This window comes from Myripristis murdjan, chromosome 1, assembly GCF_902150065.1.
Source record: "Myripristis murdjan chromosome 1, fMyrMur1.1, whole genome shotgun sequence".
Classification (NCBI taxonomy): domain Eukaryota; kingdom Metazoa; phylum Chordata; class Actinopteri; order Holocentriformes; family Holocentridae; genus Myripristis; species Myripristis murdjan.
In genome coordinates, this window is record NC_043980.1 from 33,665,254 (window position 1) to 33,693,250 (window position 27,997).

At 42.7% G+C, this 27,997-nt stretch overlaps 1 protein-coding gene across 6 annotated transcripts; it reads right to left on the bottom strand.

The window, feature by feature from the left end:
- Positions 1-341: 341 nt before the first annotated feature.
- On the bottom strand, positions 342-27,986 carry ctnnd1 (catenin (cadherin-associated protein), delta 1). Of its 6 annotated transcripts, none has more exons than XM_030050254.1 (23): positions 27,843-27,978; positions 20,170-20,317; positions 16,983-17,057; positions 16,704-16,829; positions 15,677-15,969; positions 15,281-15,371; positions 14,881-15,071; positions 13,567-13,819; positions 13,201-13,272; positions 12,017-12,167; positions 11,614-11,809; positions 9,376-9,493; positions 8,834-8,990; positions 7,781-7,798; positions 7,358-7,423; positions 6,999-7,126; positions 6,239-6,389; positions 5,862-6,057; positions 5,403-5,596; positions 5,002-5,055; positions 4,549-4,631; positions 3,160-3,254; positions 342-2,719 (listed from the first exon to the last, which is right to left on the bottom strand). In XM_030050254.1, exons 2-22 carry the CDS (start codon positions 20,308-20,310, stop codon positions 3,195-3,197), a joined length of 2,814 nt encoding a protein of 937 aa, XP_029906114.1. In that variant the 5' UTR covers positions 20,311-20,317; positions 27,843-27,978; the 3' UTR covers positions 342-2,719; positions 3,160-3,194. The 6 variants fall into 6 exon arrangements, with proteins under 6 accessions (XP_029906114.1, XP_029906123.1, XP_029906147.1 ...); XM_030050263.1 differs by lacking the exon at positions 27,843-27,978 and adding an exon at positions 27,576-27,825; XM_030050287.1 differs by lacking the exon at positions 20,170-20,317 and having other exon boundaries at positions 27,843-27,986.
- Between the last annotated feature and the right edge of the window lie 11 nt (positions 27,987-27,997).

The following is a 27,997-nucleotide window of genomic DNA, read 5'->3' on the forward strand; positions in this document are numbered from 1 at the left end:
ACCCTTCCAGCGCCCTTGCTCCCTGGTGTACTTCAAGTGTTCTTGCAGGGCAAAAACTGTAAAAAAAAAAAAAAAAAAAAACACACCTACTCTGTGGTCAAGACACCTGAAATGTGCCCGTCTGCCTTACCTGCTTTTGGATAATATATTAATAATCAGTTTTCGCAATTAACTTTGGTTTAGGTTAAGGTTAGGCATAAATTGGTTGATGCAAAGATTAGAGAGGCTGAAGAGAATGAAGTCTATTCGGTCATACCTTCACCATCCTAGGAAAAAAAACTCCAGCAATCACTGATTAATGAAATGGTCTGACGTCTGCAAGAGGCAAAAGAAAATAAGGGTTCTGAAAAATCTTTTTTATTATTAAAAACAGTATTGCTAGTTACATATTTCATTCATAAATGAAAATGTGCAACTTCAAGAGCCAAGGCAAAGAGATTAAGGTGTAATCCAGAATCAGCTTGTCGATTAGTGTTCCAGTATCTGATGACTGACATAAGTTACTTTTTTTTAAACTTGTTTTGTATTTATTTAGAAGATATAAACTGTGAATGTTTTCAATCAAACAAAAACTGATTGCATAATGCGTTCACCCAGAGCACCCAAAACAATTAAACCCAAATCATGATATAAAAAAAGAAATACATAAAACCATTCAAATTAACAAATATTCTCTTGTATATATAGTTTAAATGTGCTTTTATTTTTTCACCACTTTATCTAATAGCAAAGCCTGATCTATGACTGTAGATTAATTAAATTGAACCCTTCCTCTCCTCTGTTCCCCTCTTTAGTCCGTTCACTCTGAAAGGCAACTCAATAATTTGAGAAAATGAAAATTCCTCTGTAGTGTTTCAATTGGCATGGAAAACAGAAACATGGAAAAGCTGGAAAAAAAAAAAAAAAAACACGTTTTAACCCCCATACCATTCCTCCCCCCCAGTGCTTTTTTTTTTTATTTGTTTAAATCATCCACTCAGTAAATATCTACATCTTACTTGTCAATAAGAATATGCAGTCTTCTACAGAACAAGCACTGTACTTAAGAAATAAAGTTAACACAGACAGGAATTTGTCCTCTCCCAAGTACTGTTCTGTAATCTTCACCTACCAATCAAGCCAGGTTTGTGGAGCAGGATATTATACAGAACTCAAGAGTTTTAAATTCTATAGAAAACAATCTGAACAACAAAGTCAAGGCTGATGCATACAGTCTTACATACTCTCTCTTACACACACACACACCCACACACAGAAACATCAATATAAGCTCATATATTCCAGTATCTCGTAGAATATATCACTGTTGAGTTCCATACATTCTCGCCTGGAAACGTGCTACCAAGAAAAAAAAAAATGAAAAAGACACCTTGATTGGTTAGCCATGTCATCTTGGAGACACCCATCAGACCAATCGTGAATGAGCGAGGCACTCCAGTTAACCTACACAGACGTTAGAGGCAGTCTCACATTTACACATTCATAATATAGACTTGCAGATAAAAAGAAATGCACTCACTGAATCAATCAAATCCTGGGATATCTCCCGAAAACAAAAAAGAAGCAGTCTTAGTATTTAATGAAAAGAATATAACAGAAACATCGCATAGCACAGACTATACTCCCAATCGCAACAGGGCAGAACATTATCCGTCTGCTCTACGCAGTCTATTTCTGTATGTGAGTTGTGGAGCTCTCCATACAAGGACCTCTACCCCTTTTAATCTATGAGCAACAATCAAATACAGAAAATGCAAAATCCCATGCACCTTAGCAGTGGACCGTCACTGACTCATGACACAACTGCATACAGAACAAAGCAAATGACAGTTTTCAGTGTCAGCTGCTGTAAGTGTGTGTGTGTGTGTGTGTGTGAGAAAGAGAAGAAAGTTCTCAGGAGATAGCATTCAGTATTGGCAGTTGCAGCAGTAGCAGTATCATTTGGCACATGTACATTACTGTGGTACAGCGCAAAGCAAGAACAGGAATAATAACTATCAAAACAGAAGAAGCATCACAGCCAATTGAACAAGTCAATAAACATTGGTTTCACTGTTGTAGGAAATGGTTTTCTTGTAATACTCAACCATCATAGGAAAAAAAACATGTTTGCTCCATTTAATCAAGACATCTTGTAATACCCATTTTGTGTAGATTTTTCCTCAGTGTGTTGTTCCGATTCCAACAGTTCCCTTTAATTAGTTTGGCAAGTCTTGTGAAGCTCCCAACTCCAAAGTCATAAAAGTTGTAGTTTCCCGGATGAAGCCTCAGTTACCGCTTTGTTGCTGTCCGGCTTTGCAGTGCCATTGAGTATTAGTGTTGGAGCATTAGTGTTGTCAGGAGAAGTTGTAGCGCTGTTGCATCGAGTTGTAATAGTGTTGTGGGAGGAGCTTGTGGCCACAGTCACTGGTGAGTGGTTAGCGTTTTGGGGCTTGCAGTGGTCATAGTATCACGTCAAGTTGTCCACAGGGAGCGTAGAGCCACGTCTGTTTTCCATGTTGTTTCATTAGTGGCTAACGTCTGTTTGTCAAGTTCAGTGGAGGAATGTAAAAGAGAGAGAGAGAAGACTGAGTGAAAAAGAATGAGGAACAGAAGAGTGAATGAAAAGAACAGTTTAGTCAAGTCGGTAGTGTCAAGGTCCCTCAGTGAGTGTTGTCAGTTCAGCAGGGGCAGTAGGTGGGAGGAGGCTGTCGTCTTGTGATGCACACTATCAGTTTTTCTGAAAGAACGGAGAGACACAAGTGTGGGAATTGATAAACTAGAGCGGTTAATGTGCCAGCTTCATGCTTAGGCATGAATAATTGCACATACACATTCAAATATCAGATTCACAGCATAGGATTTCACAACACAGTACACAATACAATACACCAACATTTTGTTGCGGCCAGTACAGTTAGCACATGTTAGACAAAATCAAACTGTGTGGATAAAAAAAATGACTTTGTCAAGGGAACAAAATCAATATGACAGACTGCCAGCAGGGGGGGCAAGAAAACAGTCTAAATACAATGGAGGTTCACTGACACACCGGTCACGAACATTCTTGCTGTAAAAAAACTCGCTCATACACACAGAGTCACAGTTAACAGTTAATACACAACACTGATGTTAGGCCATGCAGTGAACTGAGAGGAACAGCCGGTGGGACACACATACCATGCGCTGACATGCAGTGTGACAGTGGGTGTGGCCTAACCATCGTAAGAATCCACGAGAGGCAAAGAGGCCTGCCTCTCCCCATACATCCCTCCCTGAGTGACAGGGAAAGAGAAATAAGATGAACGAGGAGGACCGAAACAGGCAGAGACAGACAACACAGAGAGAAGAGAGTTTATAAAAAGAAGGACGATAGGGGGTGAAGAAGAGGCATAAAAATCCATGGGACAGGATGATGTTTGAAAACAGGAGTGTGTTCGAGAGAAAAAGTTGGCGTAAAAGGAGAGACATAAGGTCACATCAGATACACACAGGAAAAGAAAAAAGGGTTACAACAGGTTAGTTTAATGTTGCACCAAGTTGGGAAAAATAACCGGTGGGAAACCGTGTAAGAAACAGATTAACCACAGTGCTTTGACATGCATCAACATGCTGTGTGGGTGTGAGAGCATGTCCGTTCACACGCTAATGCTTCAGCTGGAAGTGAGGGTACTGTATAGTTACTAGACCTGGTCGGTGACACAGTGTGTGTGTTGAGCAACATTAATCATTTTGGGAATTTCCCCCTTCAAGAATCGGTTTTCCCCCCTATAGATTTTGTGAAATCATTTACTGGTATTAACTGCAATATTATTACTGACAACCTGCTCCATCATTGTTTGAATTTTTTTCCCCATCAACTTGATACAGGACTATCCCTCTTGAGCTGTGAGCTGTGATGGCATGAACGTCTTCACTTCCAAATGAACTGAGAAGTGATGCTCATCCAGATAAGATCATCAGATTATCAGATAATTATAATACAAATAACAGGATAGACAGCAGGAAGTGACGTTCCTGAAGTGACAGCAGAGACTGCATGAGCCAAAAGAAATGTTCAGACATTTGATGATGTAATGCTGCTGCCGACTGAGATAAAGACAATAACGCTATGCTGTAATTTGACTGAAGGCTCCTGTCAGACCTGCTTTGTGCTTGATAAATTTTCACCTCAGTCAACACTATGTCCCATGTCCTTTCTTTGATACAATATTCGCCAAATTTTACACCTTACAGGTTAAGAGCAATTACAGAAATAGGTTTTTTCACTGCATTTACTGATATTGATCAATTAATTGACCTATGAAAATGAATGGAACTGGCATGCCATGTCAGTGGTTTTATCTTGTAGGGTCCAAATGTCCAAATGAACAGAAAATCCAGAGAAATGTAGTCTTGATAAAACCCTGGAGATTAAGGTTAAATTATGATTAGAAAAGGGATGTAGACTAGGTATTTAGTCGTCAAGAGTTCAGCCGAGGAGTTACAGAATAAATTTAAGTTGATAACAATGTCACCACAAGGATAAAGATGAGACGCGTGGGTGTTATCTATGGGGTTCATGTTTACCTGTACTGCATCTCTGTCAGCAGGTTCAAGTGTGTTGTCAAGCGTGTTCCTCCTCCCTCTCTGGTCCAGTGTGGAGTAGGCATCTGAGGACACATACGTGTTAAAACAAGTGCGTGTGCGTGTGCATGTAATTTAAGAATGAATGAATCATATCAGCATCTGAATGCAGAGGAGGAAATCGCCCAAGCACTGCTGCCTCATCCCTGATTTACATCTGTAGCGCCTGAATGACTTGTTCTGTTTATTTTGATTTGTTTGGCTTTTCTTTTTATGTGAATATTCAATATTTGATGATGTGAACATTTGACATTTGTTGTGGTAAACTATTATTTGTAGATTTTATGATTTAATTATTTATAGTCGGATTATATACAAAAATGTTGCATAGACAACCTGATAAATCCAGGAATGAAGGTGTGTGTTTGTGTGTGTTTGTTTTCCTTTCACACTTGCCTGGTCCCAAGTCATTCATTGGAATCATGTCTCTATCCTGGTCCCCTTTCGCCCCTGTGACACAAAGACAGAGACAACGGGCACAGATAAATGTTTAACTGTGATCACTGTGTAGTTTTAATTGCCGGAGCCAATGGTGCCAAAGGTAGTTGTGTGTTTGAGAGTTGGACCAGATCCAATTAGTATCTGCCAACTACTTCTATGGTTTCACTTTCAGGTGACGTGTGGTGTTTGTGATACAGTGTTTGGACAGCCTAATGAAAGTGTTAAAAAGAAAGTGGTTAACCCCCACCCGTCTGGTGTTCCCCAGTTTTAAATAAGCATATATGGATTATTTGCAACTCTTATTTGACCTGTCAGGTGTATGTATATGTGCGTAGTCTTCTTTCTCTGTCCCTGACCTTTGTCTATAAGAGGCAGAGTGCTGTCCTCATATCCTCCATTGGCCCTGGTGTTGTTGCTGGGAGGGTTTAGGTTGACCATGAAATCTGTTTTCTTCCAGCCGTCCTTCTCCAGAGTGCGCCGAAGCTCTTTATAAGCCCACACTGTCTGCAGCACCAGGCCAGCCCCACGCACCTCCCGTTCAGAGCGATTGCTGGTGATCCCAGCAGGTAGAAGAGGGAGGGAGAGAGAGAGACAAAGAGAGCGGAAATCAGTCGATAGGTGTTCCAAACCACTCATGAGGACAAGCACTCCAAACTTGCAACAGTCGGGCAAGAGCCAGCCTTCACTCCGTCATCCATATTCATCAGCTCTCTCTTCCTGACATATTCTCACCCACACACTCTGTTATCCACACCCTCCAGTTTTTACACAGCCTCTCCCTTCTCAACACTCATCTCTCCACATCGGGTCCTCACCCGTCCTTGTTGATGAGCACCAATCTCTCGATTCCCTGTGAAGCCCTGAGGGTCTTGGCTGCATCCAGACTGGAGCCCAGCACCTCGTGGAGCGTGCTCAACACCGACACCACCGTCTCCTCTGAGAGCGCTCGCACTGGCTGGCTCTGACCACCACCTGGCAGGTTGGCTACCAGGTTAGGCACAGCATGTTTGCCTGAAAACACACACATACAAGAGGAGCGGGATAAATGTTGAAATCCTGTTTCACACTGGCACAGTCCTGAGATAGTAACACCCATTCTGCTGGTACTCCATCTAGAATAAACAAACACAGAGTGTTACTTGCAAACACAGTGATTCAGCTTGTTAAATACTAAATACGGATAATGAAGTACCTAGCAGGTCTCTGTTGCGTGCATCGATGGCCAGGTTGCGGAGGGCTCCTGACATGGCCCGCACTACACGGTCGTTGCTGTGAGCAAGCAGCTCAGTCATCATGGGCAGACCCTTCTCTTGGCGCAGCAAGGCACGGATGTACCGGCCATACTAGACAGGGACAGATAGAAGAGCACATTTTTTTAAAAAAATGAGATGACTACATGCAGGCAAAACAGCGAGTGACAGAGGTATAATAATTTCTTATTCAGAAAATCAGGTATGACAGAATAACCACTTATGTGTGGGTTTTTAAGGCCAGGGCCAACTTATAGTACTTGTAAAATAATATGTAAGAAAGTACTATTCAAAAACTAGATACTACAGTCCCTGCTCACAAATGTCAACACTATCAGATTTTGTTTTTAGGAAATCTGCATGGTAAGTGAGGTGAACTGCACAATATGGAAAGTAACATGCTCAAGATACAATTAGGTATTTGGGATAAACGTGTCCACAAGTGGCATAAGATATAAATTCAAGCTCTGACTAGCCCTGTTTAGCCCTGTGGCATGCTGTCAGGACGGTGTACTGTGTATATTCATGTTTATTCAGATCCCCACTGTCTGACACCGATGTGACAGTTATTCTTCCCGGGGTACAAGACAAGGACACAGGTTTCTCTATGTTCAACTAGTGTGTGTTAGCACAGTCAGGGAGTGTTGGTACTGCGAAACGGAATAGGATGTTTGTGGACAGCAGTTCAGCAGGTCGTCTTACAGTCCAGCGTCCAGCACACAGGTTCTGGACGGCTCCTGCCGAGGCCTCCAGCACGGTGGGGTTCTTGGACTCCTTCAGCAGGGAGGTGTAGATGCGGACCACCTCTGGCTGGAACAACAGCTCATAACCTAGAGAAGCCAGGGAGGAGGGGGTCAGTGGGCGGACATGAAAGTACAATGGGTGTAATTGATGAGAAATAAGAGGGGAAAACATAAGGTAGATAAAGCAGACAAAAAGGCTGAATGAGGACTGATAAGGAGAAAAATGTCCATGAGCAGCTGAACATCTGCTTCTCTGTAAAATGTATGTCAGTGTGTGGCGTAGTGGTACTTCTAGCCCATAGAGTAGATCATTTTTACCTTTGGCCGGTGTGGTCCTCTTTGGAATGTCTATTACGTCTGCAGCTCCGTCCTCATCTTTCCTACCTGGAAACAAATGTCAAAACATCCACAGCATTAAAAACACACCAGAAAGGTCTGGAATCAGTAGACACTGAATCTGCCAGACTGAACTCATTTTAGAGTGCTGGCTCCATCGTTAGTGAACGAGATCTAGTTGAGTTAGACGCTTACTGTGAGGTGCACACCTACACACAGACCTAAAGTTGACATACATGCTCTTTATTTACATAGAGAGTGGAGAGTGTTTCACTACAACTTTCAGAGTGTGAACAAGACGTGCATCAAAGGATCAAGACAGTAAATGTGTTAGCTCTCCTGCACTCATACTACTAGCACTGGCAGCGGAAGCAAAGCACAGGTCATATATAAGCAAGCGCTTACCTCTGGAAAACCACTCATCTGTAGCCCAGCCCGACAGGGAGAGAGAGGGATGGAGGAGCAGATGGAGAAAGAAGTGAAGAGAGAAAGAAATAAGGGATGAAGAGAGAGAAGAGGAGGATGGAGGAAGAGAGAGCAATTAAGTAAGAGGAAAGCAGCCATAACTGAGCCACCCAATTAATACGTGCTTACATCCTCAATGGCACCACACAGGCAGAACCAGCAATGTGACATGGCAGGTACGGAGCAAAGAACACACTGGCTCCTGTTTCACACACACACTCATCCTAGTTGGTCCATGTATGCAATTCACATGTCAACATCATTCTGTGAAAATTAAGTGGGATTTACAAAATGAAGCACAGATTTACAGAACAATTTACCTTTTAAACAACTAATTGCTTTCTGTGCGGGAGCATTGAGTCATCCCCTTGATATGCTCCCCTAATAAAATTATCCCAAAACTTTGCCAAGTATATCACAGAGTTGCATTACTTGGTTTGGCAATGTTTCGGTGCAACTTGTCTTTGTTAGCTCTATTGTATTGTCTGCGATTGCACAATGCATAATCTGGTCTGATCACTGTGAAGAGCTCAGATTACAGCAAACCTGCGTGGGTTCTTCTGCAGAGACTGATCTTGAAAACTGGCTGGCTATACCTAACACTTTCACATTCACTGATGTTCATGGTCACCGTTAACACAGATTTTTGATAAAGTAGGCAAGTTATCAAACAACCCAAGGGTATGTCTGGTTTAGGAGATACAAATCAATACTGTCCCTGAAACACAAACAGGGGGAGGGAGGATGAACGTTCTTTGAGTTGTGGACATTGTTAACATTCCTGTGGCAGCCACTGGTTTTTGTTTGTGTGAATTGTGTGTGTATGTGTGTTAGTATCAGTCGATTTGTCTAGTGCCACTGAGACACATCGACAGAGACATCACCACAATCCTACATTTTGCCTCCTACTGACCTAGCGAATACAGCTCTCTTTCTCTCTCCCCCTCCCTGGCTCTCTCAGTCTCTCTCACACACGCAAATTTGAATACGGACCTTTGCCCTTGCGAGAACTAAAGCAGCCACCCTTCTGGCTGCTGGGGGCGGGGCCCTGGTTGATGGGTATGGCCTCCTGGTAGCGCTCACAGCCGGGGATTTCACGGTGCACGTGGTAGGACAAGTTCCTCAGGAGACACACACTGTTCTCTATCAACTGGAAAGAAGGTGGGATTGTGGCAGAGTGTACGACAAAAGAGACGAGGGGGGAAAAAAAACAAACAGCCAAAGATTAAAATGCAAACTGGCAGCAAAAATCAGGGCAATCTGATCATCAGCACTTCACATCACCTCCTCCCCACTGAATTCTTACCCAGCGTAATCACTTTAACTATACTATAAAATCCCTGCTATCTCCATCTAAGTTCTTTTTTGTTTTCCTGGCACTTGCTTCTTGCACGATCCTACAAATGTCAAGAAAACTGTCAGGGCAATATGGCACTGACATTTATACCTCTCACAAATTACTGCTTGGTCAGGACAAGTGTGTCAGCTAAAAGCCTAAAAATGTTGAATGTTAAATGGAAGCGAGTTCTGCAAACCTTATTGTCTACGTCTTTACAGTCAATCTGGGATTGGACGATGTACATGAGCGAGTCAACCAATCCTGTGCACTCCCGCAGCTTCCTCCTTGCCTCACTTCGCTCTGAGCTCACATTCCTGTAGAAGGGAAGAAAGGTGAGAAGAGGAGAAAGGAGGGGGGAAAAGGATTAGTAGAGTGCCGGGGTGAAAGGATGGAGGAATGGAGAGTTTAGAAGAGAAAGAAAGCAAGAAAGAAAGAGAATATGAGTCAATTTTAGAAGTTACAAAAAGGATTCCAGTGCACAATGCCCACACAAAAATCAGTGCAGTTTGTGTGAAACTCCTGCTGAATCCACTGGTTTACAAAGAGAATACAGTTTGGCAGGATCAGGTTTCAACTCAGGGCCAAATTCTATTTAATTGCACACACACTCTGATCTATTTGCTGATTTAACAGGACCAGACAGGTGGAAACAACAGGATGAAAACTGAGAACTGGTTGGTTCTCAGCCTATGAGAGGGGAAGCAAAGAAAGGAATAGGAAGCAGAAACTTTGAGGAATGGTATTCAGCCTTGGTCTTTTGTGGTGTCCTGCTTTTCCCAGTGACAGACACGCCTTCCCACACAATGCTAGGACACATTCCCTACTACAGCAGGGGGGCATTCAGTTCCCTTCAGAAAGTTCAGGAAGTTTATTTTCATGTTGCACTAGGCAAGAGTTTTATGTAAAAATGCAAAGGTTTTATCAGGCCACACCACAAAATGGGGCTGCAGGCCGCACTGAGTGAAACGTCACAGATTTGACCAATTTTCCCAAACGAAATGATCACACGTGGGACCTCTTCTCTACACACAGCAAGGAGAATGAAACACAAAATGATCCCCTAAACAGAGGCGAGAGAGAACAGACCTGCCAGCTGGGTGAGTGTGGCCATGTGCAATTTGTTGACATGATGTTGCATGATTTCTGGGTCCATAAATTTCAAAACAGTTGTCATTTGGGGCCACAAATGTCTGAGATTTCCTCGTGCAGATGGCATACAATACTTATCCATTAATTGTGAATGCAAGTGTAATACTTGAACTGAAATTCAGGTTCTACTTTGACTGCACTGGTTTTACCTCTATCTCATTATGACCGATTGCTTGTCTACTAAAACATTTGAAACAGGGGTTTCCTCTGGCTACAAGTAAGCAAACTGCTCACTCAGAGCAGAGACTTCCTGCCTATGTTAAAGGCAACCTCCAGGCAGCAAAACTATAACCAGAGTAAGCACCTTCATCAAATTTATGCCCTCTGAAATGACTCTGTAAGTGCTTCTGTCCAGCTACAAAGGTCTTATTCAGATTATTCACTGTTACTACGAAACTTTGAGGAAGTATTATTTATATGCCCCACCGCAAAAAATGAGGATACCGAGATGATGCTCTAGTTTACTATTACACACTCTAATCAAAGTTTGGGCCATTTAAGTAGCATCATAACAATTTTGAGTTTGGTGTGGACAATCAAATCTATTAAAAGCAAGAAATGCAGATTTGTCTGTGAAGAACAATAATGATGCAACTATCTCAAATTTCCTCGTAAATCCCAAAAGAAACACACTAAGCAGCCCTTAAAAGGTCAATATTAAAAATAAAACTTAGCGTTCAAAGTTATATTTTAAACTTCAATATTTCCTACCTAAAGTTCCTGACTGCAATAAATCATGCTAGATGATGTTAACATGGTGTTAAGATTATTCTTTAACAGTACTACATACTGTAAATTTGATATAACAGTGCAGATAGAAAAATACAAAGTAATCACCAACTAATCACAAATACTTTCACAGACATGTGTAGGAGCCCTGAATTTAATTGTCTGGCAAAGGGAATGTACAGATAGCAGATCCACAGGCTTGTACATGTTGTTTATTCTTTAGAAGTCAATGCCCCACTGTCCTCTGTTCAACCCAGAAAACCCCTCACCCTTTCTAACCAGATTTCCTAGAATTATTCTACAGTCCCAGATCCCCTCATCAACTTTCCCTTCCTCCCTCTTCATTGAAATCTCTCTAGTTGTTATATTTCTGTTGACTTCTCATTCCCTCCCTCATGCATCCCACAACTGTTAGTCTACTGTGAAGCCTTCCACTTCTCTCTAATGTTCACATGACCAGTCCCCTTCCTTCATCTCCTCCACAACACCGGCAACAGTCAGGCACATTCGCCAGCAGCTCTGATCACCTCGCTGACACTCATCCCTCCCTCCATACCTCAGACAGCCTGCTGTGTTGGTGAGTGCCGTCTCCCACTCCAGATGTCTGGGCTTGCAGTTTTCCTCCCCTCCTCCATTGCTCCCCCTCTCCCAGCCCGAATGGGGAACCATCACCTCATCGGAGAGGGCGTGCAGTGCGTGGTCCACAATTTCCATCTTCACCGAGTCGTGAGACGACAGGTTCCACAGCGTCCCTGGAGAGGAGGAGGGGATGAAAGAGATGTTCATCAGTAGCATCTATCTGTTATCTATCTCATCTATCTCATATTCTCCCAATGATGTTAAACATCCTATAGAGAGAATGAAGCTTCTCATGTTTCATGACAGATTAGTAGTTAATGTAATATCCGCACTGTATTCATGTGTGTGTGTGTGTGTGTGTGTGTGTGTGCCTATCTAACCTGTGATAGTATCAGTGAGGTCCTGGTCGTGGGTCTTCCTCAGCAGTCTGATCAGGGCAGGCACTCCGTCACAGTTCTTGATGGCGATCTTGTTGTCCGGATCTTTGCCATAAGAGATGTTCTTCAGCGCTCCACAGGCCGCATGGTGCACCTACCAAGTACAATGCTGTAATGTCACTGTAATGTCCTATTAGTCATGAAGGAGCTCCAATTCAGACAGTTGTGGTTTCACATGCATTTATTTAGCCAAACTGAAGAAAACTCCCTTATGGACTTGAATGTGGTGTCACTCCCCTTAAATTATGAGACTTTATGTGCATGTACTGCACTAATTACATGGCTAGCACTTGTTGCAAGTAGTGCTGTTCCCTTTCTCTTGCTAGTTAGCTTAGCCAAACCTATTTCTGGTCTTTCTGTACATGTACTTCATAGAAATACAGTGGCTTAGGGGAATTCATGTTACTGCCACCTTTTGTACATAGGTCATGTTGAATCAGTTGACTACATTCCCAAATTTTCACAATAATATATCACAAATTTTGTGTGATGCCATGTCAGTACACATCCAATGGCACATTATTGTTAGTTATAGTCTGTATATTTTGTTTTAGACAGGAAGTAACCCCACAAACACACACACACTATGTATGGTGATTATTTGGAAATGGCTCAAAAAGTTCACTCTGACTTGTTTCTCCAGCCAACAGAAAGTAAGCCATCACACCATTCTTGACATTAGTCACTCATGACAGAGCATGAAATGTGAAATTAAGATGGTTCTTTGCTCAAAGACTGGAATGCATGCTTTGCTTTCTCTGGTACAGCCCATGCAAACTGCGGCAAAACTTTGCCACAGCTAGTGCTAAATGAAAGGGAACCACTTAAAAAAAAAAAAACACAAGATGTACTGGACAAAACCATATTTGGCATATTGCTGTTAATTTAGGGGAACTTGACCAACAATCCTAAACTCTTTCATTTAGCTTTAATGGTCTAAACATTATGCTGAAATAGCACTAACCAATCCATGGAGCTCAGGCTCAGCTAGTCCTCACAACAACTATCATGCCAATGAACTATCTGAATATCATATAACAAATGTATCATTTAAGCCTCTCCCTGGACAATGCAAAAGCCAAGGCTTTGTGTAAAAAAAAGAAAGAAAAGAAACGCTGCAAACTGACCTCTTTGTTTGGATTGTCCAGCATGGATACCAGCGCTGGGATGCCTTTCAAACGGCGCACATCAGACTTCACCTGGAGAGCAGAGAGATGAAGGTTAGTGGTGATGTGCATGTGTGTCTCTCTGTCCTTTAACTTCCTCTACCCCACCTACCTTGCCATTTTGCTTCTATTTTGGTAAAATGGTGACCTTTTTGCCTGGCTTTTATTTCTGGCGTTTTTAAAATTTCTCTATCATTCCATATTTGAAACCCAAGACATAACTATTGTTTGAGAGATGATTATTTAGGTCTGTTGTACTGTTATGTTTACTGTGAGCCACACTCATTAAGAGCATCAGCTGTGTGCATCAGTGTGTGAATTGCTTACTTTATCGTTCTTGTAGGTTAAATGCTGCAGGTAAGCAGCTGCGTTGCTCTTGACTGGGTCCAGCCTGTAGTTGAGCATGGCAATGACCTCAGGCAGTTCTGGTTGACGGCACCCCCCAGGGCCAGGACCTTTCCTTAGAGTGCTGTCCAATGAGGCCATGCTTCCTCTTTCACCCTGGGCCAGTGGTGCTGATCCCCAGTAGTACATGTCCCCTGCGCCACTCATGTCACCATCCAGGGTGCCCTCGTAACTCCTAGGGAGTGGGAGCAGAGAGGCCGTGAACATTACCCACACTAACAGGCTGACATCATTCAGCACAAACACAGACAGACAAACCAGAGTTTCCCCTGTAAGTGTTTTACAGGGTGTCCATAAAGTCTCTTTACAATTTAACAAATTTATTACAAAAGCAAATGAATAGACAAATTATTACAAAATGAGGAGTAGATGTTGACGTTTCTTGCCTCATTTAATACACCTCTATATGGGCACCATTAGTTGCACAAAGCACATCGAGACGATACTCGATTTCTTGCCATGTTCGCTGTAGCAGAGCCTCATCAATGGTGGCAATGGCATCAGTGATCTTTTGCTTCAGGTTGTTGATGTCCAATGTGATTAAAAACTTTGATAACCACTGAGTACATAGAACAAATCTGATTAACATGTCTCATCAATTGCTTTTGTAATAGATTTTTTAAATTGTAAAGAGACTTTGTGGACACCCTGTATAGCTCTGATGATTTGGGATAAGTTTGTTTTTGGTTCCTTATACAGCCATATTTGTTCAGTTTTAGTTCTAACACAGGTTCCAACAATTATTTTTTCCTCAGTTAAACTGAAAACATCAGAATAATAATTATTTTTTATTTCATTTCATTTCATTTGACTGGACCTGATCTGAGCTAATGATTGCCCATTCAGCTCCTGCTGCCATCCTAGCTGCCCCTCTCTCTGTGATCTTTCCTAAGATTTCTTGCATTTTTCCCCTTTTAGCTTTTGGTTTGGTGAGAGTTTAGTCTTGCTTGCAATCAGGGTTCAGGTCAGGAGGTGTTGTTTTGTGTTCTATAAACTGTGGGTCTGTAAAGCCCTTGAGTCTGTAAACAGTAATTAAGGGCTATAAATAAACTTGAACTTTTCTTGTTGTGGTGGCCCATCGCTGATAAATGAACACAGAGGAAATGCTAGAGCACACACTGATGATGCACACAGAACACACACATAAAGAACACATGGACAAAATCTACAGAACATGCACCAAGATCTTCCTCATCCCAAGCACACACACGGACAAACAGATTTTGCAGGACTTACCCGGTCCTGCGTGGGGGTCCATGGGGAAAGGCATGGTGGTTTCGGGGCATAGTGCTGAAGTGAATGGGGGGTACCAAACCATAGTCTGCATCGTCAAAGCCCATGCTACGCTGATCATCCTCCAAACCATACGGCTCGGGGACAAACCTCTGCATGCCCGATAGCTCCATGGCACTGCCCATACGACCAACCTACAGAGATATTGGGGAATTAAACAACCATCATTTGGAAGTCGTCCTCTTGATCATGATTTTATTCTTAATATATAACTGGTCAATTCTGAAGTGTGTTAGCCACTGCGGCTGATGGACAAGAGAAGATATCATGACTCCCTGATGAAAGCACCTGACTAGGGTGCAGCTCAAAGATGGTGCTCATACACATAAATGTACACACATACCTGTGGTTGAGCAGCATAGGGGTCCAGCTGGTTCCTGCTGGGGGCTCTGTAGCTTGGATCCAGAGTTCTGTAGCCATCTGGATGCACTGGTCTACAGAGGAGAAAGAGGAGACGAAGGAAGGGAGCACAAGGGGGAGGGGGAGGGGGGAGGGGGGAATAGCGAGGAGAGAAACAAAGGGAGAGAGAACAAAATTAGTCAAAGGAACAAGCAGAACAGGACAGGAGGAAAGAAGACATGTACAGAGGAACAAACAGAGATTAACTTCTTGCATTCTGACTATCCGCTTGTTGTGCTATGCAGAGCACTTCTAACTTATCATGACAATTGTGAGAACCTTAGCACTTTTATGACTAAAATACTATTCACAATTGCCTTGTTAAAAACACACACAGTACCTGTATCGGTCGTCCATGCGTGCACCCCGGGTGAGACTAGTGTAGGTGTCAGAGGGGGGTCCTGTGCGGTAGTCGTCATATCCCCCCGGGGGTCCGTAGTGGTAGTTGCGGGGCACAGTATGGGTGGGGTAGTCCATGGGCCCCCCAACCCCTGGGACCGGCCTATAGACCCGGTCCATGGAAACCGGGTAGCTCCCCATCCCCGTCACTGAACCCCCTCCATCCAGGGAAAGGGTGTCTGACACAGAGGGGATGACTGTGCGAGTGGTGGTGGTCTTAACTGGTTTCTTCACCTTAATGACCCAGACAAGTGAGGCAGAGGAAGTCTCTTTACAGAACAGTATTTCAAAGTGCTCCCACTACGAGGATAGCTTCAGACCGTTTTGACTGCCCTCATTAATATAACCATACACAGCACAACCTCACCACTAGCTTTAGTGATGAGAAACCTAACCACTCTCCTGCAGCTTCTTACTAGCTTTCAACAGTGTCAAATAGGGCACCCAATTTTGGCCTCAAAATTCATCATGAATCTTATTTGTGAAAATGGGAAACTCACAGCATGGATAAAACTGAAATTGTTCACTCAAAAATGGCTTGCTTTCTAAGAGGTTTTATTTAGCGTTACAATAATACATCGCCTCGCATACATGTAGATCATTCTGCTGCTAACTCTGCTAGTGCTGTGTACACTTTCAAATTTCACACCTGCATTAACATGGTATTCATGGTAGCAACCCTTGATGCTCTTTTCTTTAGTATTCCCATGGAGGAAAATTAAGTTTCTTCTTGCTGAGATCATCTATTATTCACCAGCTGACATGATGGCTACTCCACTATTACTGTAATGCACCCTTTAAAACCTGGAAAAGACAACTCTAATGCTTGTCTTACATCACAATATCGATATGCTGGCCAGCAAGACAAAACCCTTCCTCTTTGGTAACCCCTCTTTCCACCATGCACTACCAGTAGTATCATTAGCTACACATTTTGTATTTATGTTTCCATTTTCTTCTGGTGTTACCACTGTTTCTGTGGGCCGCAAGATCCCATCTTCACTAGTTTCCACTGCGACAACATGTGGAGACTCCTGGGGGTCCTCCTCCACCGCGTACGTCTCCTGCACCACTGGACCAGGATCCATCCTGAACTATTCACACAAACACACATTTCGGAACAAAACTCAAATACAGGTCTTCCCTTAGAAGAGAGATGCTTCACCTAAACGGGACTAACCTTGTTAGATAAAGGTTTAAGCATGGACAAATATCTCTACATATATTAACAACCAGAAAGAGCTTACATGATGTGTCCCGTTGATGTAGCCCTCGTTCAGCGTGAGCCTCTCTATGTCTGCATCACATGGAATGCGTCCGTTCTATAGAAAGGAAGAAATAGACATGATAGGATACAAGACACAGACTGCCTGGCACACAAGGAGGACTATGCATGTATGAAGACACACATGCACAAAATCACACCACTGACCAAGCAGCTGAATTTTCCCCTGATGTACAGAGTAGCAGATGGCTACTGCACATCACTGGGAATAATATCATACCAGCTCCTAAGGTTTGTAAGCACACAATAAAACATATACACATACATTTTCATTTCTGCACTCTTCACTCACAAACACAATGGAGGTGAGCTGATCGAAACACAAACAATCGAAATGACAGGTGGGTGAGTTAATTGTTACACATGATTAATGCATGAACGAAGAATATGAGCATGTCATGGGATGAACAATGAGCCACAGAGAGACACACACAAACCGAGATAAAACTTCCATCAGGCATCAACACTACCAGCATTGCCTGGCCAGGAGCAGGGATGGTGCAGTTGCCATTCAACCCACAGGGAGCTCTAACCATCTGAGGCAATCTCTGTGGTTTTATCTCCATAAGTAAGGGGTAAAGGAGCATGGGAGGAGGTGGGGGACTGAAATGCTGTAATACTAGTTTTCAGCTTTTATGAATTGGAATCAGTTGTAGAAAGCAGGGGAAAAGTAGATGTGGTAGAAACAAGGCCAACTTCTTTATTTGTGGAAAGTGTTGGGTAACGTTACTTTTAAAGTAACTTAGTACAACATTGCTGCCATTAAAAAGTAACTTGTTGCGTTATAGCATCCTCTAAGTAAAGTAGCTTGTTAGAGTGCCTCTGCATTACCAAAAACAAAAACCCCTCCTACACATGCGCACAGACACAGTCGCAGCATTGAGTACCTTCCACTGCTATGTAGCTACCCACCAATAAGTCGGAATAGGTGCATCAACAGATAAGAAACAATGCTAATGCATCAGGGACTTTATTAGGGCCCTCGCCTCTCTGGAGAAGGGCCCTATTGTAATTTATTTTTTGTTTTGTTTTGTTTTTTGGGGCAACAAAAGAAATGGTAATACTGTAATATTTTAACAGTAACAGACTGCTCATTTGAAAACACAAGTAAATAACTTGTTACAACAAAAAGTAATAAGTACTCTGACATGTTACTTTGTAACACATTAACTCCAACAATGTTAGTGACTTAGCCCAGACGGGTATTCCACAAATCAGGATTGGAAAGTTAGCCAGATTAACTGTGGAAAAGATTATGCTAAATGCTGGTGATAGCAATTTGAATCTGTAAAACATAAGCTGAACGTTAGGAATACCCCTCAGGTCAAATACACAAGGCTAAAGTTTTGCAATGGGAACACTTTTCTTGGAATAAGACTGAGCAAGAAAGGATACCAGAAAGTGCTGGGCAGACGTGAGCATGTGAGAACCTGTCAGTGAAAACGGAGGTGGTGTTGCGCTGCCTGGGAGAGTGGCAGAGGCATGCCGAAGCCTTTGGGCTATGTAAACACACACTGCGGAGATAAGAACCAGCACAGGCAACATTTCTGGCCTGCTCTTGCTTTCTCTCATACACTCTGACCCTACCAATACTCAGTGCCTGCTGCTTATCAGCCACTAGAATTACCTGGGTTTGGGATGTGGCCCTGTAAATGTGTGTGTGCATGTGTGTACATAAAGGAGAGAAAGTGAACAAGTGGGAGTGCCCCGAATGTTAATGAGAATCTCTCTGTTTCAAATGTTGCCTTAGGGCCAGTGGTGTGTGTGCATGTGTATGTTTGTGTACTAATGAATATGTGCATGTGGGTCTTTTGGTAAGGCAAATGAGGAGGATGAAGTCATCCATCTTTGCACCAGGTGGCTGACTCACATGATACAGTAAGAAGGTGTGTCAGAAAACTGAGAGGAATATGGCTAGTAGAGATGCACGATATTGGATTTTTTGCCGATATCGGATATGCTGATATTTTTTTTATTCATCTTTTGGATGATTGCTGATGCCAATACTGATATATGCACATATTTTTTCCACCTAATTGCAGAGAATATCAAGTCTCTCCTAAAGTAGAATTAACATTTTTTAAGCCTGCTCATATTGTGAAGGCCCATTGGCCAGTGCAGACATAAAATACAATGCTTTGAAAAATGGACACATTTACAGTGCAAAATAAGAAAGCTACTTCCACTTGGGTTATGTAAAACATGCCATTTTCTTTCAACTTATTCCATCCTCCTTAAACAGGCTTGGATGATGCTCTGCCTGAGACAATCCTGACAACAGACACATCCGTGGCAAATCTGACCTATTTCACAAATCGGCATGTTGTGTCAGCAGAATACCGATGACATGCATTGACATTATCGTGCATCCCTAATGGATAGTCGTGTGGAAATCAGAAGTTTCACAGACCTTGTAGTTGAACAGATGGGTCTGACCACTGCACCACACTGAAAAAGCAGCTGAGCAATGTCTTCCTTAGAACCAAAACAAATTGACTAAATTGACAACTGACTGAACCAGCTGGCTGACATGATGAAAATGATGAATGACTGATGTCAACACATAAGGCCTGGGAAAAGCTCAACAACAATCACAACATCAGGCAAGATGTCGCTTAACATGCAGACACGCTTCAGGAGGAGATAGACAAATGTTCTGGGTTCCACAGGGATGATGAGCTTGGCTGACAATGGAAGATGATGGTGGAGAGACGACTTTTATTGTGAATGAGACGTGGACGGTTACTGCAGAGCCAAGGGAGGATGAATCCATGCATGATTACCAAACGACAAGAGCTGTGAGGCCTGGCAGAGCAGTCATGAATACAAACTATCCTCTTTGGTATACCACTTTGGAAGATGCTTGAGGTGTTTCATTTAACTTGTTAAGCACTGAACTCTTGCCAACGGTCTGTAGGCGTGAACTGTGTTCCAGTGCATCAATGTAAATGTAATTCAAGCAAGCATCTTCAAAAGTCTGATTAAAACCCACTGAGGAAGCATTTATATTCTACGGTTTGCTGCCAACCAGCCAGCCAACAGAGATGGGATAGTGATGATAATGGAGATGGCGAGGAGTGAACTCGCCCAGACGAGGATCTTTTTGGCGGAAATGTGTGCGTGGGGCCGGGGGGATTGTTTAGCGTTACCTGCATGGTGGGGAGGGGGCGGGGCAGGGTACCGGCGCACGACCTGCGCTCCTCCTCCAGAGCTCGGCTCAGCATCTCAAACTGCCTCTCCTGCTCCCGCACCGAGGCCAGCAGGGAGGCCGTACTCGCACACTGCTCCATTCACACGCTGAGAGCAGAGCACAGGACAGGATAGGACAGGACAGGATTAACACCAGAGGGCAAGCAAGACTTAACCAGCTATGGGATTTAACCCCAGAACAGACATACAAAGAGATGTAAATCATGAATACCAAACCACCCAAGATCACAGATATAAAGATAGAGTTAGTCCCGGGATCGTGCACATCTGAGAGGTATAAACAAAGGTGCTAACAAGGCTGATACCAAGAGGTGAAAGAAGGAGTGTGAGCTGACAAAGGGAGGAAAAGTGAGAGAAGATAAATTAAGGGAGAGACGGAGACAACAAATAACTTTGCAAGTGACTCTACAAGAACAAGTGTGACTTAGCATGACAAGTGTGAGGGAAACAAGCGAGAAGAGTTGAGATAGACCAGCGAGCAAAGAAAAAGAACATGAATGCAATGGTCTCATGGCTTGAGTTCATCTAAAAAGTGGTTCAAAGCTGTGCTTAGCATCTTGAAACTTCACAAAGATGAGTTCATTGAATTTCTTTTCCTTTTAATATGCAGAAATAAAAATAGTAAGAAAGTGAAAGAAGTGAAAAAAGGGGGGTAATTACAGTATGCTTTAAGAAACGGCATGTGGCTCTTGTTAGCACTTCATTCCCTATTCCAAGGATGAAGAAAATGTGAAAAGGAGGGAAGGAGGGAGCAAAGAAGGTGCAACAGGAATATATGTGAAAGAGCACACAGTCTAAAAATTATTCTGGGGCGACAATATCACATCAAAGCAGAGAAGATGGAGAGGACTTCAGTGTGTGTGTAAAAACGAGATGAAATACTTATAAAAAAAAATTGATCATTTATCCCCTCCAACAAAAACATGATGAACACCAGCCAAATCCCATCATACACCAACAAGTACCATAATTCTACAAGGTCAATAAAGAAATTAATTAGTGGGGAAAAAAAAAAAACACAGTGTCAAGAGTTGGCCAGTGACAACACACACAGCATTTTTTGAATTACAGATTAGGCCGTTAGGCATTTAACCAATGCTCTCAGCCAGAGTGACTAAGAATGAGCAACAGTAGTATAAACAAAGGCTCAGATTTACTAAAGCCTTTAATGTGTGCACAAACTTTTGGCCCATACAAAACTATTGTGTTGCACTAATGACACGTCTTAATGCGGTCTGAACGATGAAAATGTTTTAGTACCCACTAACGGCTTTAGTTAGCTAGTAGGATTATGGTAAAAATGGTGATCCTGATTATTCATTTCCATATTGTGATGATGATTACAATTATCTGTCTCAGATTCAATTATTCAAAATTTTCTATTGCACTTTTGTACTATATCATACTGTATGTATTCAGTATTTGCTTTATTTCTTCTTGTAGCAGCAACTTATTACTATACTGTACTTCTTACTATATTACTATTACTACTATACTAGACTATACTTCATCATTTTGGGCCACAACTACAACCCTAAAGTGAACTTTGTAGGCAACTGTTTCAAACCAAAATCATCTCGACATGACAAACTATGACCGACTTTTAGGAAATAAGAAATTATCACTTTCAGATTTGGGGCATATGATTTTCTTCTCTAAAATAATATAATTTCTTTTCTACTTTGCTTGCCACGGCATTTTTTCAAAGATAGTCTTTGCAGGGCTTCTCTGCCTGCTTCTCCGTGTTAATTTCCATTGGGCCACATGGGTACACAATGTACATTCATCCAAAGGTTGTGACTGATCACATATAATGTAAGTGCAGACAGGCAAAGAAAAATAAAACAAACACTTCAATATTATCATTTACATGCTTACCAAATGTGGAAACATAAAACTGTGATACACATTTACTGATGATTCATCATGGTACTAAGGAAATAATTATGAGATATAACAGCAAAAAATGAAGAATACAACTTTTTTTTTAACAAGGAGACCCACTTTTTTTAGAGGGAAATTCAGCCAAAGTAAGATAACATAAGCACAAATAACAGCAGCATGATAATCAGCAGCATTACAGCCAAAACTAACAAAGCGTCAACATCCTTCTCTGACTTGTACTGCATGGAGGCCGGCGAGTGAGAAACAGAGAATCTGGGGAAGACTACTTCAGACTTGTTTGTCTGCTAACGAGATGACAAACGTGTGGCTCGTCTCCAAACCTGAGCAAAAACCATTTTCTACTTCAAAGTTCACTGAGTCATGCAGATCAAATCTGCTCTCCACTCACACTGTACTGTTGGCAGCACTCTCCCCCAAACACACAGAGCTGTCTGAGTGAACAATGAGACCTGTATTACATCTGAGTGCACACGTATGCCAGTGAGAGTGTGCATGTACATCTGTGAAAGTTTGTGTGTATGTGAGAGAGAGAGACTGACAAAGTGAGAGCGAGAAAGAGAGAAACACAGGGTGACGCAAGAGGGGGCGGAGGGGTAGCGAGAGTATGCGGCTGACGTTGGTTTTCTCCTTGAAAACTCCTAACAGAGCAGCAGCAGGTTTTGATGAGGTTAATCCTAGGGCTGCACGATTAATCGATATTCTGTCGAAATCACAGTATGTATAAGTGCAATATACAAATAACAGCAGCTAAAGGTGATAAAGGTTAAATGTGACAGTTTTCCATTAGATAAAGTTTTGTGGGGCAACAGAGATGCTCTTGCCTACAAATAATACTCTCTGGATGTCCAAAAAAAAAAAAATCATGTTAGTTTGGTGCAGAGCCCGGCTATAACCTTAATAGCACTCCCACTAATATTGTCACAATGGCAATATCCGTCAAAAAAATTGCAGTTTGATTTTTTTTTTTTTTTTTTTACACTTTCGAGCAGCCCTAGTTAACCTTGGCCTCTTTGTTTTTTCCATTTCCCTTGAAAACACACACTCGCAGACAAACAGAGACACTATGAACTGCACACATACCACTATTGTCATACATTCCACAGGGAGCTTTAGCATGTCATATCCTGTCTCAGCTGCTGTAAGCTGTCCCGACAGATAGGGAGCCCTTCACTCGTTCATTTTGCTCCTTCTTCTCTCACGCCAGCCCCTTTTTCTTCCTCTTCAGTTGCCTCAGTACTGAAAAAGGGAGACCCGTTTACTCTCTCTGAGCCAATCAGAAGGGTCGACCACTAACCAGGGAAAGTGCTACTTTGGTGGAAGATGTGCAGAAATCAAATGATGGTTTTGAAACAACTTCAAGAGGGGACATCTACCCCCAATGTACATTAAAACTTTAATCTTGACCTTGACATATTTTAAACAAAGTTCAAATTCCAAAACCAACAGAACATTGCCAAAATCCCAACCACACACACACACACACACACACACACACACACACACACACACACACAGAGCTTGATTTGGCAGCAAGCCACCAATAGATTTTGGCAGATGTCTGTTGTGCTATTAAGGTTGTCTCATATGACACACAAGCTTAACTCATTCAGTATCTACATTTGGATCAGCATTTCAAAAGCCCTGTTTGAGCGACACCATTCATCAGATAAAACAACATACCCCAGTCTGAGCTGTTCGATGTTTGTAGACCTGTGTCAAAATGAACGATGAGACAATACCAGACTTTTGATAGTTGATACCAATAACACTGAAATTCTGTGGTTCGATACCATGGCAAAAACAAAAATCCCATTCAACACACACTTCTTTATCTAAAACTTCCAATAAGCATTAACAAAAGACCATACATTTCGTGCATTTCAAGTTTTTAAACATACAGGCTACATTGGAGTAAGAACACGGACTTACAAGCGCAACATAATGCTGTAGCGTTCAAGTGGAAAAAAGCTTCCCAACAAAATGCTAATTTCAAATCGAGATGGTATGAAATGGTATGAAATGTCCTGCTGTGGTGACAAATACAACAGTTTGATTATGCGTGCTCATTTTCATTTACAGTCCTCTAAGCATGACTGCAACTTACAGTGTTTCAGATATCTAAACATACAGGCTAGGACTATATTAGAACAACTCTCTCTTTTAGACCCCTTCCCACTCATTGAAAAACATCACTCTTAAGCTTTTTGAGTATAGAAGAATGTGTTTTATGCCACAGAGAGACATACAACCTATACAACCATGTGAGCCCCACCACTAACATTCTTGTGGTAGCCAGCAGTTGCTAATGAGAGTGTTATAAATGGTTTTAGCCATTCTAAGCCCCGACATTAGCCGACCGTTAGGCCATCAGTAACAACATTAACTGATACGTACTAATGGGATAGCCCTGGCATTACACCGCTAAGCCACTTATTGTCATGAGCCAGCACTCAAACACAAACACTTAAATGGACTATACTGCCCAGTGTCCTTTGAAACCTCCACAAAGTACACACACAAACACACATACACAGTCTGTATTTAGTGCTCATCACAATCATGAATATTGTGACAATATGTCTATTATCATATGTTATCATTGCTACTTCAGCAGCTTACACGGTCACCGGTGGCAGTGTCAGGCTGACATGCATTCTGTTCCAGTGTGCATGCACACACACACACACACACACACACATACACTATGGTAAAATGCTGCTGTGGCTTGGCCAGTGCTCCGCTGACTCAGCCTCATTTGAATGGTCACACAGAGATTTGGCCTGTGTGTGTGTGTGTGTGTGTGTGTGTGTGTGTGTGTGTGTGTGTGTGTGTGTGTTAGCCTTGGCCCACATCCAACCGCTACCGCCTTTGCCATCTATACACTTCAAACCATGAAGCACCTCCCCACACACAAACACACAGGCCTACATTCTCAGCAGAGATTGGTAGCTGAGGAGAGTACAAACGTACACACGTGTGCATGCCCACACTCTACATACACACACAGTTTTTCAGGGACTTTTGCAAGGCCAACTGTCTGAGCTACAGTACAACAGCTTACTATTCTTAGGGAGGAAGGAAACATGCAGGCAGCTATGATTCAGGTGGATTTGTGAAGAGTCCAAAAAAGGCCCAATCTGTTTGGCCTGGCATAGCCAGCCGAGTGTCTCATCTCAGTCCTCAGCTCTGACTTCAACCACTAATACAGGAGGTCATCAACACAACCACAAAAAAACATGAAAAGGAAGGAAAACATTACTATCTCATAAATGTCAAAAAAGTGAAAATCAATGACCAGCAGTGGGCAAGAATTACGGCGACTGCGACCAGCTTGCCACCCAGATGTCCCTCTGGTGACCAGTGGTTAACTAGGAAGCAGGCTAAATTGCTGAGTGTGGACCATAAAACTGCCGACTGCCTCTCAGTCTCTCAAATAAGTTCAGTACCAGCACCAAGGGCGGAGACGAGGGCTCACTTCACAGCCTTGGCAATATCTGTACTGTGATTCCACTTTTGTATGCATGATCCCACAATACATGTCTCTCCTGCTGCGTAAGCTGGAGTAAAAAAAAACATTTTTGAACACCGTTCAAATATAAACACAAACCGCAGGTGTAACCATGGAGAGAGAGAGTGGGGGAGAGAGAGAAAGAGAGAGGAGGAGCAAATATAAGAAAACCCCAGCTTCCGTGTGTCAGAGGGACACACCCGTACTGTGCTCTGAAAGCCCGTCATTACAGAGGCTCAGAAATGATACCCCTGGCTAAAACAACTGGCGGAGCAGCAAGACTCCAGCCACCTTCAGACAACAGTTGGGAACAGTTTCGAGGAGGCAGAAGAAACGTACAGCTTTTCTTCCATGAACACACTGACATATGTTAGAGGTCATTTTTGAGAAGCAGAAGGCATGTCCAAACCTGTGCTCAATCTCCTGCATCTTTGTTCCGGCAGGTCAACACAGACATGCCCGCAGGGGATTTAAAAGAGGCAAATATGCCAAGCATTTCCACACAGTGATGATCAGCTGATTGAACCAACTTAAAAGAATGAATCACAGTTACTTTAGACCAGGGCAAGTATCTTAATATTTTCCCTGAACACCTCAACACTGAGAATGTGACGGCATTGTAGGGATGACTACTGGTGCTTTCATAAGATATTTCAACAAGATGTTTTTGATAAACAATCATTAACAATGTGGGTATGATGACCCAAAAGGTGGAGGCAAATAATACAACAGCTTGAACAGTCTAACCTCATAAACTTGGACCTCTTTGCTGTAATGCAGCCTTTAAAAACAGGAAAAGACAACACCTACGCCATATCACAATATAACATCAATATATTGCCCAGCCCTGCTTTAGAGAAATTGTCAGCTATGTGTCGTTTTGTACTCCTGTACTGATGTGCAATGGTTTTTAAAGCCACACCAGACACTACTACAGCTGCTTCAAGCTGTATGTACTAGCTTACTCCAAGGGACACTGCCTGCCACTTCGAGTAAACCACCATAAAGTAGTGTAAATTGAGAAGGTGTCTACTAAGTCTCTAGACAAGGGGACTGAATAATGAAGCAAAAACCACGCCTGGTGCTCCTACCACACCCAACACATCCAGACCCACACAACAGGTTCTGCTTACGTCCGCCGTGTGTTTTTCTGTGAGACAGACCACATCAAAAGACAGCTGAAACATGAAACATTTTTCATAATGGACTAACACTAAAAAAAAAAAAAAAAAAAAAAAAATCAAAGCGAGTCTACCCAAAACACACACCATATAAACGGTGTTAGCTTTGAAAAAAAAAAAAAAAAAAAACAGCATAAGTTAGCTCACCTGTCTGCAGAGAGCGGGCGTTTCAGGTAAAATATGAAATGACAAAATTGATAAGTAAACCGAGACTGGACTTTGACACCGGCTACGGTCTGTGACACGGCGGGCTAGCCGGCCACTTCCGTGTACTCTCACCTGCACTGATATGGCCTTTAACAAATGTGGTCCCACCGATTATCACGTTAAGTGTGTGAAAGCAGTACATATCACCTCATATCACATAAGCAGCTCCATAACAAGGACTTGTGCCAACCAGAGTGCATTACAAACTGTTAGCTTTTTCCAGCTAGTTAAATAAGCTAGTGTATTAGTGCATTGTCTAACTCGTGGTTTCAGCCAGCTTAACCTACATGCATTAGAACCTGTGTTTTATTGAACTTTTTCCTAAAAACAAGAGTCAGTGTACACAAGCAGTCACCACGCAAACAAATGGAAAACACTGACGCTAACTGGCGTTGCGCTAAGTAGCCAACTGAGCTTGCTAGCCTCTGCTGGCGACAACACTGACCAAGTTCAATAATTAAAAGTAACTTGTCTTTCCGGTGGCAATAAATCTCAATAAGCCGCAACACTGACAACCATAGAAACCAGAGAAATGACCCATTACCGATTCCGGAGAATGTTAAGCTTGTTTTCCAAAGTCCATAAGTGTATGCGACCGATTTAGGCCTAGCCTAGCTTACAAGCACCGACTGGGAGTCGGGCTGCCGCTGCGCTGGGTTGGTACGATCCAGCCCTCGATCCGCAGGCTCCGAGGACCGAGTTGGGATAAGACAACAAAAGACGTCGGTGTGGTCGAAGAAACGCCCGTCACTGAGCAAATAAACTATCTGTGCGGGGTGACCACTAACAATGAAAGCGGTGAGACACCCACCTATGCAGTTTCCTATCTTCTTTGCCTTGGCTTGTTGTTCACTTGTCTCCGCTCTTCCTTCCTCTCCGCTGGGGGGAAGAGGAGGGGGCTCGGAGCAGACTCCAGCCAAGCCCACTGAGCAGCTCCACAGCACGGAGCAGAGCAGGGACGGAGAC